Here is a 19,073-nt window from a genome sequence, read left to right on the forward strand (position 1 = left end):
GGGTGGAATATATTGAAGAGTTATACTGAGGAAATGAATTAGAAAATGGTGTTATAGAGGAAGAAGAGGAAGTTGAGGAGGATGAAATGGGAGAAACAATACTGAGATCTGAATTTAAGAGAGCATTAAAAGATTTAAATGGCAGAAAGGCTCCTGGAATAGACGGAATACCTGTAGAATTACTGCGGAGTGCAGGTGAGGAAGCGATTGATAGATTATACAAACTGGTGTGTAATATTTATGAAAATGGGGAATTTCCATCAGACTTCAAAAAAAGTGTTATAGTTATGATACCAAAGAAAGCAGGGGCAGATAAATGTGAAGAATACAGAACAATTAGTTTAACTAGTCATGCATCAAAAATTTTAACTAGAATTTTATACAGAAGAATTGAGAGGAGAGTGGAAGAAGTGTTAGGAGAAGACCAATTTGGTTTCAGGAAAAGTATAGGGACAAGGGAAGCAATTTTAGGCCTCAGATTAATAGTAGAAGGAAGATTAAAGAAAAACAAACCAACATACTTGGCGTTTATAGACCTAGAAAAGGCTTTCGATAACGTAGACTGGAACAAAATGTTCAGCATTTTAAAAAAATTAGGGTTCAAATACAGAGATAGAAGAACAATTGCTAACATGTACAGGAACCAAACAGCAACAATAACAATTGAAGAACATAAGAAAGAAGCCCTAATAAGAAAGGGAGTCCGACAAGGATGTTCCCTATCGCCGTTACTTTTTAATCTTTACATGGAACTAGCAGTTAATGATGTTAAAGAACAATTTAGATTCGGAGTAACAGTACAAGGTGAAAAGATAAAGATGCTACGATTTGCTGATGATATAGTGATTCTAGCCGAGAGTAAAAAGGATTTAGAAGAAACAATGAACGGCATAGATGAAGTCCTACGCAAAAACTATCGCATGAAAATAAACAAGAACGAAACAAAAGTAATGAAATGTAGTAGAAATAACAAAGATGGACCACTGAATGTGAAAATAGGAGGAGAAAAGATTATGGAGGTAGAAGAATTTTGTTATTTGGGAAGTAAAATTACTAAAGATGGACGAAGCAGGAGCAATATAAAATGCCGAATAGCACAAGCTAAACGAGCCTCCAGTAAGAAATATAATTTGTTTACATCAAAAATGAATTTAAATGTCAGGAAAAGATTTTTGAAGTGTATGTTTGGAGTGTCGCTTTATATGGAAGTGAAACTTGGACAATCGGAGTATCTGAGAAGAAAAGATTAGAAGCTTTTGAAATGTGGTGCTATAGGAGAATGTTAAAAATCAGATGGGTGGATAAAGTGACAAATGAAGAGGTATTGCGGCAAATAGATGAAGAAAGTAGCATTTGGAAAAATATAGTTAAAAGAAGAGACAGACTTATAGGCCACATACTAAGGCATCCTGGAATAGTCGCTTTAATATTGGAAGGACAGGTAGAAGGGAAAAATTGTGTAGGCAGGCCACGTTTGGAGTATGTAAAACAAATTGTTGGGGATGTAGGATGTAGAGGGTATACTGAAATGAAAGGACTAGCACTAGATAGGGAATCTTGGAGAGCTGCATCAAACCAGTCAAATGACTGAAGACAAAAAAAAAACAATATTCATAAGTGCTGGTCGTGGTTAGTTCTCTTAAAATGCAAGAGATGTCATTGATTGATGTGAGATTATTTGAACAGAGTTAAAAATTATTAAGTAGGTATTTATTTAATTAAAATAAACTATTACTGCTAAAAATAAAAATTTAATCAAACTAATTTTCAATTGTTAAAAATTATTTTATCTCTAAATTAGTTAAAACCAACAATTTTTAAAAACCTATTTTAAAGTACGCGGTCACAAATTAGCACCATCTGTTGTATTTTGTCAGAACTAACACATTTATAATATATATAGCTCGAGCGACTTGTGACGATTTTTGATTACGAGTCAGCACTTTTTTTCCCCATGCAAAAGTCTATCCCAAAATCTCCACACAACACACCTAAAGAAGTTCTCACTTCAAAAATTATGTAAAAATAGTGCTCTCAGTTCAGATTCTCTTTACAGAAAAATATTAATGATATAGTGAACCAGCCAAAGAATAGTTTAATACATAGCATTTGAAATATTTTAAATTTAGCAGTAGTTTAAATACTTGGAGTGACTTCTTTTATAACACTACTTGTTTATAGTGTATCCTTTGCTGAGCACAGCTACACTATTAAATGGTAATTGCACAGCTGCTGGAGATATTCATAACTAGTTTAGCTGGAAGAAGAACTGGCAGCAAAGCAGCTATTTCATTTATTTGTTATAATTGTTTATAATGTTACTTTACTTTTATCCATAAAAATTTACATTTAAAAAATGAAGATCTAAAACTTGTAAACAGCATTCTGCTACATTTTGATTTTACTACATAGCTAATATATATATATATATATATATATATCAAAGTGATTTGAAAAAAAAAAAGAAAGTTTAACTGATAATGAGGGAAAACCTTGAAAGCGCCATTAAAAAATAATAAGCATAAGGTAAGAACTATTACTGAAATCTGTTCTGTTAGTTTTTATACTTTTGTCTTTGATATATATATATATATATATATATATATATATATATATATAAGAATAGATTGGAACTAAATATGAGACATGTATTTTAGGCACAGGCTGTTTTCATACAACAATAGAAATGTGGGACATAGAAAATTACAACAAAACAAACTTACGTAATTATTTTTCCACACCAATCGCCATTCATTGTAATACACTTTTCAAACCATTCAATGTACTAATTTGTTACTCCAGCTTATTTCCAGCTAATTTCCTGCCAGTGATTTAAAACAAATAATTACTTTATCTTTCAGTGCCTCATCATTTTTAAACCTCTACAAATCATTGTTTTGCAAGGAAACAATTTCCAAATATCACTACAAATGTGGTCAGAATTGTACAGCTAGTGTGAAGATTATTTAGGGAAGTCTGTTTAATTACTGAGCAGTTTTGTTACAATGTGCAGTCAAGAATTGTCATGCAAACAAATTCCTTTAGACAGCTTGTCATGTGTTTTATTCTGAGTAGCATATTAACTTTTACTTTGGTGAAGGAGATGCACTACTAGTGAAGGTGATGTAAAAATATTTGCAAATTAAAAATTGTTACGCAGGGCAATTGCTTTCTAAATTTACTGACAAATAATTTTTACAATTCCATAGTATTAAACTTTTTGCTTTTATTTCTAATATTAAAAAACATATTTTTTGTTCTAATTTTTATTCAATCAGCATTTAACGTTAGAAATCCTAGTACCATCCTAGCACAACAAAAGTAATTTATAATAAAAATAAAAAAATATGTAAGAATAAATGGGGATAAGTGTAATATTGGATCACCCTGTAGTATACAGAATGCATTGTTAAATGCCAGATGTACAAAAAAGAATATCAAGATTTTAATTTGTTATAATATCTCTTGGATGAGGTATACAGTGTTGATTTTAGGCTAAAATAAAAAAAAAGGGCAGTTTTAGTTGCGTGCATGGCCATAGATTAATTCTCTGTGTTTCTGCTTGATAATGCCACTAACAAAGAAGGCGACTCCAGAACAGAAAGTTTTCTTTGTTTCTCAGTATAATAAATGTGAATCTCATTCTCTCTTTTTCTGTTGTACTCCAAAGACACAAAAAAAACTTTTTTAAAAAAAAAAAAAAAAAAAAACCTAGCCTCTGGAAGCACCGTAAGGCATTACATCAGAGGATGAATGAGGATGAAGTGTATGAATGTGTATTATGTACTAAGTAACGTATGCAAGTGTAACGATGTGTATTATGTATGAATGTAAACAAAGTGTGGCCTTGTACAGTCTCAGGTCGATGCAGCCAACCCACCGGGTTGGTCTAGTGGTTAATGCGTCTTCCCAAATCAGCTGATTTGGAAGTCAAGAGTTACAGCGTTCAAGTCCTGGTAAAGCCAGTTATTTTTACACGGATTTGAATACTAGATTGTGGATACCGGTGTTCTTTGGTGGTTGGGTTTCAATTAACCACACATCTCAGGAATGGTCGAACTGAGAATGTACAAGACTACACTTCATTTACACTCATACATGTCATCCTCATTCATCCTCTCAAGAATTATCTAAACGGTAGTTACCGGAGGCTAAACAGGAAAAAGAAAGAAAAAGGTCGATGCAGCCACTAAATGTGAATCTGTAGTTCAACATATGCTCCATAGAAAGTTTAATCGTGATCTTCCGAGAAACAATAACATTCATCAATGGTATGATCGGTTTGAAATGACCAGATATACGTAAAGGGAAGAGTATAGGATGACCAAGGGTGTCTGAAGAATAAGTTGGATATGTCAGGGAGTCTTTCATGTGTAGTCCTAAAAAATCTGTTAGGAAGGCTGGCCGCGAACTAACAATGACAAAGTGGATTGTTTTAAGGAAATTCTTACATATGTGTCCATACTGTTTACAGCTGTTACAGAATCTGAAGCCTACAGACTTGCTGTGCATTACAACTTCGCATCAAAATGTTGCATTGTGAAGATAATAACTTTATTAATAGTATTCTGTTTAGTGATGAGTCAGCATTTCATCTTGGTGGAAAAGTTAATAATGGTCATATCTGGAGGTCATAAAATATCTATGAACTCTTGCAATGTGATAGGGTCTATCCTGAATTACATGTTTTCTGTGCAATAGCACAATAGCAGGTTTGTAAGCTGTTCTTTTTGCTGAAGCAAGCATAGGAGAAATCACTGATTTGGATATGTACAAAGGTCTTACACCTCACCTACAAAATGGACCAGAGAATTTTATTTGGAAACAAGATGGTGTGCCTCCTCACCACCATAATACTATACAAGATCAGTAAGCATGAACCCCAAGCAATGACTTGTTTGCAATGGCCTCCAAGGTCGCCCAATCTGATACCATGTGATTTTTGCTTTGATGTTTTGTAAAGGATCTTGTTATGTGCCTCCACTACCAAGTGATCTACCAGATTTGAGGCACACAATTGAAGTAGCTGTTGCTTCTATTACTCCAAACATGGTGATTAAAGTAAAGGACAAACCCTTATTTTGGTTGGATGAAAGTTGTTTACATTGAACACTTAAAAAAACTGTAAGAATTCTTACTCTTTCATTTAATTTGCGACTGTACACCCTGTATTAAAACTTACTGTGTATAACTAAAAAATAGACGTTTTTTAATATATACAGACTTCTACATTTCACATAAAATATTATAACAAAATCAAGAAATAATAAAAAAATTAACACATACATACATACATATTGTACTCACTGTTTTAATAGTTTTAAAATAGGAAATAGAAAACTTGTGTTAACTGAAATAATACAATTAGATTGTTTTCTAAAATAAGATTGATTTCTTTTAAAAAACTGTAAATTTTAAATGTATTATATTAATACAATCTTTCTGTAGCAATGAAAATCGGTACTGAAATCAGTTACAAATGGCATTAAAAGCATTATGTGACTTTCATTTGCTGATTTCCAAACATTAAACAAGATGAGAAAACTTTTGAATAACATTTAAAACAATTATTTTTTTCTTGTTTTTGACTGTTTTCTTACATCACATATGATATTTTTTCATTCCTTTCCGGTACTTTTCTAAAAAATTAAACTGTTTTTTTTTTTCTTAAAACAAATTCTTCCATAATTGTTCCAGCACAATGACAGCTGATAGAAGCTCATTAACCAAACCAATCACTTCTTGCAGTAATTGCGTACATTAAACCACACAATTTATAAGTAATTATACAGCATTTTGATAAACTCAAAGTTATATTCAACATTACTAAAAGCTAATTCACCATCTCCACTATAACCTGCAAAACCTTGGCTAGAACTTCCGAAATACTAACAAATTTATATGTTTCCATTGTTCTTACAAATGTTTTTCCGAAAATAAATTTACAACTTTCTACAGAATAATTTGAGAATCACAGTACTTTAATTAATAAGAATTAAAATGTAAATTTTATTTATAGGAAACTGCTGACTTACAAGTTTTTTGCAACGCCAAATCCTCCAGGAACAACTACAGCAGAAAAATCTTGAGCATTACACAGCAAATCTGTTAAAGGTGAAATCTGTCCTCTAGAAATTCTTGCAGACTCATTTAGTACAAATCTACTTGCTTTCTCTTCTTTCCCCTTAATAAAACAAAAAGAAACATAAAATATCATTAAAAAATAACAAACAATTTTGTGTGTATGTGTGTGTGTGTATGTGTAAGCATGCACACATTTGTATAATGGTAGATTTTAATTAAATTATTTCAATGTACAGTTATATTAAAATGCAACCTTTTTTGACATAATTTTGACATAATTACTTTTTAAAATTCATCTTTACCATGGAGTCAAAGAACAGCCAATGTCCAATCTCCAGTGAACAGCAAATTTAAATGTAGAAATTTCTATTTTAAAATATAAAATAGATAGACTAAACAAAAAAATTCCTTTAATAAAACAAACTGCACATTATAGTTAAAAAACAATTTTTTTTTTCTTTTGGGGCGAAAAACACTTTTGCATTATCATCACCCAGGTCAAAAAGTATCAAAAAGCCCCTTGTCAGATATTAAAATATTATTAAAAGAAAGTTAAAACTAAGATAGTAATAAGATTAAAACTAAAATAATAGAAGAAACATAACCATTAGGATAAAATATTTAATACGAATAACAACAAAGAATTTATGGTTGATTATGATTAAATCTTATTGATTTATCTTATTAATAACAACACTAGGTCCAGTACATTCTTATCGTTTCCTAGGATGTGCCGTACGTCCCTCGGTAATTCAAATTTGCGACATAGGGCTGCATAACATATGCAGTCCATAAGGATGTGGTACACAATCAAGTGATAGTCACATTGCACACACAGTGGTGACACTCTCAGCTGACATCTGGTATCTGTGAGTAGCTCTGATATGTCCTAATCACAATCGACACAGGACCACTTCTTCTCAGAGAATTTTTCTGTATTTTACCATTGATTTTTTTGTATTTTATCTTTGATGTGATGAGTTTATTATTCGCAGTCTAGTCACCTTGCCACCTTTTTCGAAGTGTATGTTTAATATAATTAATAAAATCAGTAGTTGTAACTTTATTGTTGAAAGACGGTTGGCTACATTACCCAGGATTCCCACACAGCTAGGGATCCAGCAGCAATTCATCTGTGTTGTGACGATTTAATTCAGTGATTGCATTATGTATTTTGGTGACAATAGGATGTCTGGAATACAAATCCTCTAAAGCTTGGATAGGAATATACAAATCGCTACAGTGAAGGATGTGATGATGTTTTGATTTAATGATATTAAATACCATTTTGATGGCATATAGTTCAGCATTGTACACACTTGTAATACCAAGTAGACCAAACACATAAGTTCTGTCATTTACAACAAAAGCGCATCCAATGGCATCATACTGCTTCGACCCATCTGTGTATACTACTGCATCTGGGTTTGTCTCTGACAGAAGATATTTACTGAAAGACGAGAGTTGTTAATTTTATTATATTTGGTGAGGTTGTAATTAAAATTAATGGGGCTGAGTCTCCATGGAGGATATGTACAGGGATAGGTTGCGAAAATAGAAATGGATCAAAATGTAAAAGGTACATTAAACGCTGGGTATGGACACCCATTGATGCTGTATTACATGAATGGTTTATATACTGTTGAAAATGAGGGTTTGCAAAGATTGCTTTAAGAACCAGGTGATTTGGTTGTCCTTTAAGACGGACAGAGTAAGATGCTAATAGCTGGTCCTGCCTATCGCAAAGTGATGGCTCACCACAATCAACACATATGCTTGCCACTAATCTAAAATTACCAGTGGCAAGACAAAGAAAAGAGAGGTGTACAGCATCCAGCATCTTAAGCATGGTATGACTGAAGAATAATAAAAATGTAACATACATGATTGGTCAGCTCTCCGCTTGGTTGCTAAGAACTCGCAGCACATCTAGAATTTTTAAACATTTTGTTTTTAATTGTTTAATGTGTTTGGTCCACATAAGATGACTGTCAAAAAGTAAACCTACAAATTTAATGTCATGGGAGATAGCAATTGGCTCTCCATTGAGAAGGACGTAGTATGGAGTGAAAGGGTCTCATAGACAAGAAAAGATTCTCAGGTGAGAATATGAAGCCAGTGACTTTGGACCAAGTTTCAAAGCAACATGTAGTATTCTATAGTAAGTCTCTCAGCTGTGGCTGTTGAATGAGTCACGATACATATAGAAAAATCATCAACAAAGAACAATGCAACAGGTGATTGCACACATTTACTAATGCTATTGATAGCCGTAGTAAACAAGGTGGCACTTAATACACTTCCTTGAGTCACTCAATTCTCAAAGGTGATGCTACTCAACACAGAATCTTCCAATGAACAGTCATCTAGGAAACGTAATAAAGGCAAGCAATTAATTAACTCCTTACATTATTACGTGCATACGAGACTTCAAATTTATTGCATTTTGTAAATTAAATAAGCTTCCTCAAACACATCTATTGGGATGAGTATATTAGGCAACTGAACCAAAAGTTAAAATGTCTTACATACATCTTAATAATAATCATTTATTTACTAATTTTCTCAAAGCATATATATATATATATACAAAAATGAAAAAATATATTAACATATTGACCACTAAGTTAATAAAATCTATTATATGAAATATAAACCACCAAAACATAGCAATTAGTTAAGTTAAATTTATCATATTTATTTCCGATAATTGATTTTCATGGAATCTATAACAACATTAAAACATATTCAAGTTATAATTTGTCAATTTGTTGAAATAGTTTTCTGTTTTAAAAATTTTGAAATTTAATATGAACGTATGTGTAAATTCTACTGTCCAGTACTAGAATCAAAATCTTTAAAACAGAAAACAACTTTGACAAATTATAAAATGAATGTTTTAATGTAGTTACAGAATTCAATACCAACTGAAGATGAATCCTGTGAAAATTGATTATTGGAAATTAATATGGGTAAGTTTAACTTATCTAATTACTGTATTTTGGTAGTTTATATTTCATATAATATTAAATAACTTCATGAAAATTCAAATAATTCATCAACATGACCACTGCGCCAATTAACTTCACATAATAATAAAATAACCACCAAACACAGAAACAGAATCTCATGTACCAACTGATGATGCGGGATCCCGCATCATCAGTTGGTACAAAATTCCAAAATCACATCAAACGAAAAAACAAAAAATAAATAATACATAAAATAAATAAGTAAATGATAATGACAATTATCAATCCAGCTGGGACTGAGTTATGTTGTTCAATTTTTGTGATTGTATGGTTTATGTTTTCTAAATTTTTAAGTTTTTATTTATCTATTTTCTGTTTTTGTTTGATGTAGTTTTGGAGTTTTATACTGACTGATGATGCAGGATCCCATTAAAGTCAACTTTTGGTATTAGTTTATTTTAGGTTTTCTGTTACTATGTTTGGTGGTTATTTTGTTGTTATTTGAGATAATATTAAATATATAATCTTTTCATTTATTTTCAAAAGGACACTGAAATTTGTTTAAAAATATACTATATTTACTTGGGTAATTTACACACCTGAATTTTTAAACAATATTCAGTCAAATAAATATAATTTTCTCTCTAATTGTCACATTTCAGTTTTATTACAAATACATTAAAACTGTTTCCTCACATAAATCATGCACCTACTTTTAGATTAAAGTTTCTACAATGGTACAAGTTCTGATCAAAATGTATCTATTTTTTATTTGCAGTAACTAGTTGTAACATGGGAGAGTGACTGTTGTGGAATGTGGCCTTGACTATAACTGGCTGTGTATGATTTATTGTTTTGCTGTCATTGCAGTCAGTTGCTGCATAGCAGTTATGAAAGCAAAACACATGAGTAGTGCTTTTCATATATATTGCTCTTCAGAATAGGGTGGTGACACCCTAGTAGAGACAATATGTAAGAATCAGATAGATTTTGGCAACCAAAATATGGGTGTTATAAAAATTAAACAGAGGTATCACCATTTCCAAGATGACCTAATGTCTGTCCAAAGTGACAAGCGTTCTGGCAAACTTTCCACCAACAAAAATCCCCAAAAAATCGACCGAGTTTGATAGATGGTGATGAATGATCATTAAACAACAAGAACTTGAAGATGAACTATGGATTTCATTAGGTTCAGTACAATCAACTTTAGTAGAAGATCTCAGGATGCAGTATGCAGCAACAAAATTTGTCCCAAAACTTTGCAATCATGAAGAAAAAGAAAACAGAATACAAGTTGCAAAAGACATGCTCGAATATTCTAATAGTGATCCTGATTTTATGAAAAATAAATAAATATAAATATATAACCAGAGATAAAACATAGGTTTATGCGTATGACCCTGAGATAAAGGTCTCAGTCATCCCATTAGGAAACCCCAAGTTTTCTGTGGCATTAGAAAACCATGCAATCACAATATAATGTGGTCATGCTGATAGTATTTTTGATTATCAAAGTACGGTTCATCATAAATATGCTCCACAAGAATAAACTATCAGAAAAACATAACTGCACTACTACTATTCCCTATTGACTAAGAGATGGTATTCAAAACAAAAGAACACAGCTTTTGAAAAATTTCCATTGGAAAATTCATCAAGGCAACAAAAAAATTCACCCCATGCATCACAACTTATCCAGACATTCTTGGTAAAACATGGGATTAAATAACTTAAGCGTGCTCCTTACTTACCAGACATGGCTCTCTATGATTTTTGGCTCTTTTCTAAGCTTAAAATTCTGCTTTAAAGCAAGAGATTTGGAGACGGAGAAGAGATCAAAAGTAATGCAACCGGAGGATTTATAGTGCTCACTAAGACTGACTGACTGTGCTTCCAACAATGGAAACATTTCTGGGATAAGTATGTTACATTAGAAGGGGAATAATTTGAAGGGGACATATTTCATTAAACTAAACAGATTAGGTATATTTTTTATGAGCCAAGGTCGCATACTTTTTGGATTAGTGTTAGGTTTTTATTTATGACACTAAATACAAGGATTGTTCAATAACTAAAAGAGACAAATGACAACAGTGGAAAAAGTATTTAATAGAATAAACTGATACTGTCTGACATTCAAGTTGGCACCTCAGACAGAAAATATCAGCTATTCAAAAAGAATTTCCATTACTATAACCTCTTTTATTTATTTCAAAATGTCAACTACATTAAAACATGTACTGTGGAAGCATAGCAAGCTATGGTATTTTTATTTTTATTTTCAGATATAAAACCAGTTGAAATTCACAAGGCTGTTAAAATAGGAGTAAAACGTTTATTAACCGTAAAAATTTTTAAAAGTGGATTGACATTTAAATTGGGCAGAATAAGTACTGCCAATTTTCTTCATAGGATAAGACCAGTGGAAGTTTTGACTTACGTTTTACAAAATCGTTACATGATCTTATTTGCAAGAGTAAATGCAAAAAAATGTTGACAATTGCTGAAATTTTTAGTGAAATTATTGGCACTGTCTACATGTTTTGTTGTCAATTCAACTTATCGTGGATCATTATCCATGATAGCTGAATTACCACAAAACATGTTCAACATGGCTTCTGAGGCAGTCTACTGAAAATCACAAAAACATTCAAGTTTTAAGTTTTAATAACAATTTTCAGTAGAATGTAATGGGTTTTTTAAATCATAAACTAATAATTATTGGTTAAACAAACAAGTTAATAACTGTAATCATCACAAACAACGATTTGTGTTATTTGTAATGTTCATCATTTGAGCTAGAATCAAAGTGTCAGAGTTTGGAATGGAAACATTTGCATTGGGACCACAAAAAAATTTCAAAACCTACATGTCAGGCAGTAAAGTGGATGCAAACAGTGTTTTTGGGACTATAAAATCCCAATTATTTAGAAAATAATTTAAAATCAACAAGTACTATAGTAACATACTACAGAATGTATTTGAAACCCACAATAAGAAGGAAATTTACCGGTCCTCTCTCAAAAGGCATAATTATTTTGTATAATGCCTGCCATCATAACACTTAAAAGATTAAAGCCATTGACATTTAAAGCTATTCAAAAGTTGAATTGGGAAGTCTTGCTACATTCACACAACATCTACAAGATAGGTGTTGTTACCTTACAGTTCTGATCTTGTACATTAGAATTTTTTTTTGTTCTCTCAAAGAGTTTTTGCAAAATGGTATAAATGTGGTACAAAAATGGCTGACACCACTAAGATGAATAATGCTTTACAACTGGAATAAGAAAGTTGACAGAAAGATTGGACACATGCCTAAATGTAGCCAAAGATTAGCATTAGTTTCATTGACACTGAATAATTTTTCTGCAGTCATTTGTCTCTCTAATTATTCAACCACTTTCATAACTTATTTAGTCATCAAAGTATTCAAATTAGCTTCTTAAATAAAGTCATAAATTTTATAATAGTTAAAGAAAACAATAATCAAATTACTTCTGCATGGTTGATAACATGCATTTGTGGAATATCTGGAGCAAAACACTCAGCTTCAGCACCATTTCTCGTTAAATGGGATAATACAGATACTGCCTCATGAATTTCTGACCCATCATTTACTCCACATCCAGCGAGTATCTGTAAGAGCATAAAATAAATAAACAGTAACCAACAGTCATAAAAAAAAGCTTAAATAGTGTACATACATAAAATAATAATTTACAATTCCACATACATAAACTACTACATCAAGGTACATCAGAAGTGAGAAAATCCATAGACAATTTGTTTTCATAAACACTTAATACTAAAAATTATACATAAGTAAAGAACATTAAAAGTTTTCATAATTTTCTAAGCTGCACTTAATTAACAAAAAACTCAATAAGAAATTTCAGTTTACATTATTCTCCAAGATAATTCTATATATATATATTTTTTTTTTTTTTTTTGCTTGATGATATCACTTGAAGCATGTGCTTGTGAAATTTGTGTATGAAAAATGCCATGCCTGACTGGCATAAATATGATTTATTTTTTTAATAAAATTTTAATTGTGAATGAAATTCCAATTATTTTTACTTCAGGAATTTTCAATTAAAATCAAGTTAATGTGAATTTAAAAACCTACAACTATTTCAATTTAAATGCTATCGTATTCAGTATCAGACTATGACACTAACCAACCAATCACAATTTTGGTTATAGAACCATGAATATATCTGCAAATAATAATCTTCATTATGTATTAGTATATTTTTAAATATTTACAATACAAAAACAAGTATAAAATTAATGAATTTTTTTACTGATTTCAAATAGCATGGTAAATTACTGTGAAGATCAATTATTGTGAAATGGAAAAACACAAACATGAATGGCATATTCATAAAACACATGAATGCTGCAACAGCTGCTCCTGATACAAATTTATGTACAACTTCCTTTAGGTACATTTAAAAAAATATTTTTAACATAAATAACAAATTATAAATAAAAATATATTAGAGAAAGTTACATTAGTAATCCCTAGAATATTGTTGTATCCAAAATTTCAATTTATATAAGATATTCTAACATGTTTCTGAATTTTGCATGCTGAATGGTTGGATTCTATTTAATCACAATTTAAATTTATACCTAAAATTTTACAGTATCTACATATGACAGTTTTTCAAAATTAAATGTAACATAAATGATAGTTTGTTAACTAAAATCCAAACATGCCTATTTATATTTTTAGCCACATACAATAAATGTTCTCGAACAATTATAACATTCTGAATAAATTTCATCACAATTTTTATTCACAATTAAGAAGCTAGTATCACCTGCAACCATACATTTTCTACAACCAATATTGCTATGTACTAGGTGTACGTAAGCCCAATTTATCATAAATCAGTTTATCTTAAATTAAAAAAAAAGGTTGCGATACCTTACGGAATGCAACCGTAACCCAAGGTGCATGGGTGAATAGCTCTAATATGATGTCCTCTGGGTGCATCAGGGTAACCCATTTGTGCACATATGCAGCCCTAGCTTCAGTACGCACATGTTCTGTTGGAGTGGTTCGTTAAATCGTCAGTACTTGTGGGAACTATATGGCAGTCCTAAATAATAATCTTTCAGTGGTTGTTGATCCACTTGAAAACCCAACAAAAACAGGGGTTTGAAGAGACTTCAACCAATGTTGTCAGCTGAAGATTTATTAGGAAATTAAAAATATTACAGAAATTGGTAAATGCTCTTGTATACGGTTTCTTGTTTTGAGGTACAAAGAGGAAGGTAACTTCATTATAAAGATTTCTCCCTTCATAATAAATAAGAGCACCATAACTACTTTTGGTCTCTGAAATTTGTTAAAAACTCAAGAGTGGCACCCTGCTTGTTGAAGTAAGTAATGAAGAACAATGCCAAAAACTGCTAGCCCTTAAATATATAGGGGCAGACCAAGTGATAGTGGAGCCCTATAACACACTAAATTTTAGCAAAAGAGTGATCTTTTGCTGCGACTAGGTTGATGTTGAGTTACCAGTAATTACAGAAGAGTTATCATCACAGTCTGTCATGTCTGTCCAGAGGATCATGTCTGTGAGATGGGAGAATGGCGTTGATGTACCAACATCATCACTAGTCCTGACCTTCTCCAGTCCAACCATTCATGATCGAATGAAGGATAGTTGTTACCTTTCTGTTTGTGTACAACCACATATACCAAACTGTATATGCTGCTTCCAATGCCATGGTTTTGGTCACACCAAAATTGGTTGCAAAAGGAACAGATCTGTGCATGTTGCAGCCATATAGGACATGATGATAGCACATGCACTGAAGAAGAAGAATGTATAAACTGTAAAGGTCCACACTCGGCAAGGTCTTAGAAATAGCTCTTTTATAAGGAAAAAAAGTTATACTGAAGATCTGTAATGAGCAGGAAGTGTCCTTTCTGGTGGTATGTTGGGAATACAAAAACTTCCTCAGCATGAGGAATCCTATACAATCTGGTATTAGTTTTGTACAGGCTCTCTTAAACAATGTACAAAAAGAGAAAGAATGCGGATCAAGTAAAGAACTGACCAAATTGTTAAAAGCTTTCTCGGAGCAAATAAAATCCCTTACATCTGCTACTGCGGCATTGAGTACTAGCAAGAAGGTAACTTCTGCAAAAAATTGACCAATGTTGGTTTACCAAAAACCAGTTCAGTTGGTACAACACCATATAAGTTTCCTGGTGCATATACCGGAGGGGGAAAAATCAAGCCCCCAGGCACAGGTAGTTTTACCGGCAGCAACGGTGACTGTAGAAAAAGGGGAATCACCCATACCAACAAATCCTAAACCGGCAATAGTTACAAGAAAGGTGGAGGCAAAAAAGTCGAACAAGCCTGCTCCGCAGGAAAAAAGGCAGCCAAACAATCGGCAAAATCAAAAGGGCAGGTGTCAAACCCACAACGTCTTGCAAACACACCAAGGTCCCAGAAGCCCCATGCCCACCAAAAAGGTGTTAATGACTCCCAGCCCCTTCCAGTGGCAAAATAAATATAACCGCACTCCCGAAGGAGAGTTCCGGTACGGATTTCTTGTCACAAGTGACAATTAAGGATGTCCTACCGTAAATTCTAGCAATATTGTCTATTGCCACTGTCTATTATATTGCCACTGGGACTATGGTCTTTTGGCTCAGGAGCTACAGAGAACAACTGTGTCATCACTGCTGCCCATCCATATAAGTACAGATGAACAACAGCTCCAAAAGGCTGTCCTTCACCTCCTTGCATCCTTCTCCTTTTGTTGTAACACTACTATAACCAATTTTGACACTGCTGCAAAATAGTGGACCCTGACAAGCATTGTATGTACTACATTGTCTGCACTTTGCGTGTTCCTTCCTGGGTCAAGGATATATTTGGATGGTGGAAGGTTACTACTCTACATTTGGGTGGTGTTAAATTATATCATCACTTACCAGCTTTGCTTAAGGAATTAACAAATAGTAAAAAAATTAGATTAATTTTAGCAGTATCCTGCTTGATAATTGTGTTTTTTATAATAAGGGAACTTCATGAACATCAACACTAAAATGATGTGATTACTTGTGATTAATGTATGTACTGAAATAAAGTGTAGGTTGAAATGATGCGCATCATTTCTTTTCTTTTTGTACATTGTTTGCATTAGTATTTCATTTTACTAAGATATGATAATTTTTTTATTTTTATTTGATCAAAGCATGCATACTTTGATTTTTTTAGTAAATTAAATTCTAGGTAATTATATTTGAACTGCTTAAGGATGGAGTAAATTTAATTATATATATAGTTCACGTTGAATCAGGATTATCTTACGTTGATGTTGGATGTCCCAGTCATTATAGTTTAACTACTGAAAATTATTTTATATGTTGTAGCTGCTGACATGATAGAAATATTAGTTTAACAAATTAAATGAATTATTTTACACATTTATAATCTGGTCATACAAAAATGAGTTTCCATTATTCTTATTTTCCTCATAAAAAAATGCAATTCTGTTTTACACTGTCATTGCATTATTCATAAGCATGCATATCATTGGTAGTTGCTCTAAAGTCCAAGAAAAAGATAACTGCAAAACAACATTATATAATATGTAATTATCTCTTACTAGATTAATAAAATTTTTATTTAATTAATATTAAAACACCACATCCAAAATTAGTCCGTTTTTTTAATTTGATGAAAGTAATAACTAGATCACTAATTTTTATAATGTTGTTACTCTCCATAAATGATGTATAGTCAATTCCATGTCTTAGTACAACACCTCACCTCAATAACAGCAAATTAATTTGATCTTGCTTCCAAAAGGTTAAAACTTTAATTAATTTTTAATATTTTGATCAAAACTCAATAAGCTATTTATAATAATAAATTATTTTAAATTAGTTAAAAAGACAAAATTACTGAGTAATGCAAACAAACGTACCACAGCCACCTTTGGACGTGTCTTAGATGAAAAAGAACAAGCCATTATTGTTTGTATTCTAAGAGCACTCCGAAGCATCTAAACATATGAATATAAAAATGTACAAAGATAAATAATTCAACTGATAAAGTCATAAAAACCATTAAAAAAAAGAATATTATGTTTGCACAGTTGCAATACTTATTCAGTCAGTTTTTTCTTTACTCTGTTAGAATTCATCAGAGTTTCAGTGTTTTATTGTTATTTACATTAAATATATTTCTTATATTGGTACTGAATTAAAATCATTCTATAGTTTCAACCAAAGGCTACATTACTGAAAAAACAAAATGAATAAAAACTTTATATGAACAAATATTACTATCTCTAATTGAAAGAAATTTATATAATAAAATTACAAAAATTCAACGCAATATTGATTTAACAAATAGCAATAACATCAGTTAATAAGAGTGATACAAATAATTTTAATTATTGTTATATAGTGACTCATACATTTATCATCATAAAACATAAATATACATTTGAGTCTATTTTATCTCAAAATATAACCTACATAATCATTTCAATTATGTATGTGAACAACTATTATTATAACAAAGCTTTCTCAGATACTAGTATCTAGAACTTTACAAGTAACATTAGTCACCTTAATAAATAATAATGATAATTTTGGATCAATAGACTAAAAAAATAATAAACCATAGAATTCTGCAGATACTTCTTTCTCTGAAAACAGTAATGATATATTAAATGGCAATAAGCAAAGCATTTTCAAATTTGATGATTTAAAAAAAAATGTAAATTACTTATTACTACCACTTTTTCTCAGTATATCAAAAATTAATTCAAAACACTTAGTTTTTAACTCTGTTTCTAGTACTTCCTTTAGCAGACACCAGGGTAAGAACAATAGCACCCCAACCATGGAGGATTGTTACTAGGCTGATGAAAATGCTTAAAATAAGTTATTACAACTTTTAAAAATATGGTTGTGCTTGTTATTTCTAGTTTTAAATTGTTGATCATGTACAAAAACAACAAAATATGTAATCTATTTATAATACGCTGTAATTTAATACTATTAATTTTCAACACTGAAAGGTGTTCACAGACTGATTTTCTTTCAAATTAGTTAATACAAATATTTTTAATTTCCAAAAATTTCAAAAAACGAAAAATAATACTCTATAAGTACAATATTATAACAGAATTTTTAGTTTCACTAAACAAACCATCACAAAATTTTGTTTTATTAATACATAATATTGCAACTAATACCATCAACAAAAATAGCAGGATGAAGCGTAATCAAATACATTTAGTATTTACAGGAAACTTCTAATACACAATACACTACAACAGAATTACTTACATTAGAACAAACTCATATTGAAAATTTTGTCATTATATCGTTACAAATTTATACGTACAGAATGCAAGAACTTTGTACCGGCAACCTAAATTTGTTTAACTGCAGTTAATGAAAATAAAACAATCCACATATTCAGTTTTGAACAGATGCGACAAAGAATTTATTTAAAAAAAACTAATTTTAAATTAACCAAGCTTACCACGAACTCTAAAGGAAAATATTATATTCTTCTTAAGCACGAATCGAAACAGAAAAAGACATCAGCTGTCTGAACCAAATCTCACTCAGTGAGACTAAAGGTTAACATGACATAACAGCGCTTTATCGTGATCTTGGCGTAACAAAAATTATACTTGTCAGTGCTCCCGATACTACCAATCTATATGTAATTATTGAAAATTAAAGTAAAATTATTACAGTTTACTTCCAATAAACTCCAGAATGTAGGATTGAAGTCAGTGTTTTGGTTCTTGAGTAACATAAATCAAACTGCAATTTTGTAGAATAATATAAGCATCACTTTATTGGTCCAAATTTGTCACGTTATAAAATTGCTATTCATTAAATGCTAATATTTAATTGAAATATACGTAGAAAGACCGTTCTGAGTAAAATATTTTAAGAAAATATTTCATAACATCAAATTAATATTCTCTAATGTTTAAATTAAT

General features: G+C 31.1%; 1 protein-coding gene across 3 annotated transcripts in view; it reads right to left on the reverse strand.

Annotated features, from left to right (window-relative positions):
- The window catches only part of LOC142325299 (ES1 protein homolog, mitochondrial-like), a 37,043-nt gene extending 18,287 nt beyond the window's left edge, over positions 1–18,756 (reverse strand). Inside the window, exons 1-4 of one of the 3 annotated variants that reach the window (XM_075366863.1) lie at positions 18,602–18,756; positions 17,028–17,105; positions 12,558–12,698; positions 6,036–6,184 (exon numbers count right to left, since the gene is read on the reverse strand). In XM_075366863.1, the coding sequence (XP_075222978.1) occupies positions 6,036–6,184; positions 12,558–12,698; positions 17,028–17,105 (368 nt within the window). In that variant the 5' untranslated portion in view covers positions 18,602–18,756. Of the gene's footprint in view, positions 1–6,035; positions 6,185–12,557; positions 12,699–17,027; positions 17,106–18,402 lie in introns of all 3 variants that reach the window. The other 2 variants (XM_075366864.1, XM_075366865.1) reach the window with 2 other exon arrangements.
- Positions 18,757–19,073: the final 317 nt, after the last annotated feature.

Source organism: Lycorma delicatula, chromosome 5 (assembly GCF_047948215.1).
Source record: "Lycorma delicatula isolate Av1 chromosome 5, ASM4794821v1, whole genome shotgun sequence".
Lineage (NCBI taxonomy): Eukaryota > Metazoa > Arthropoda > Insecta > Hemiptera > Fulgoridae > Lycorma > Lycorma delicatula.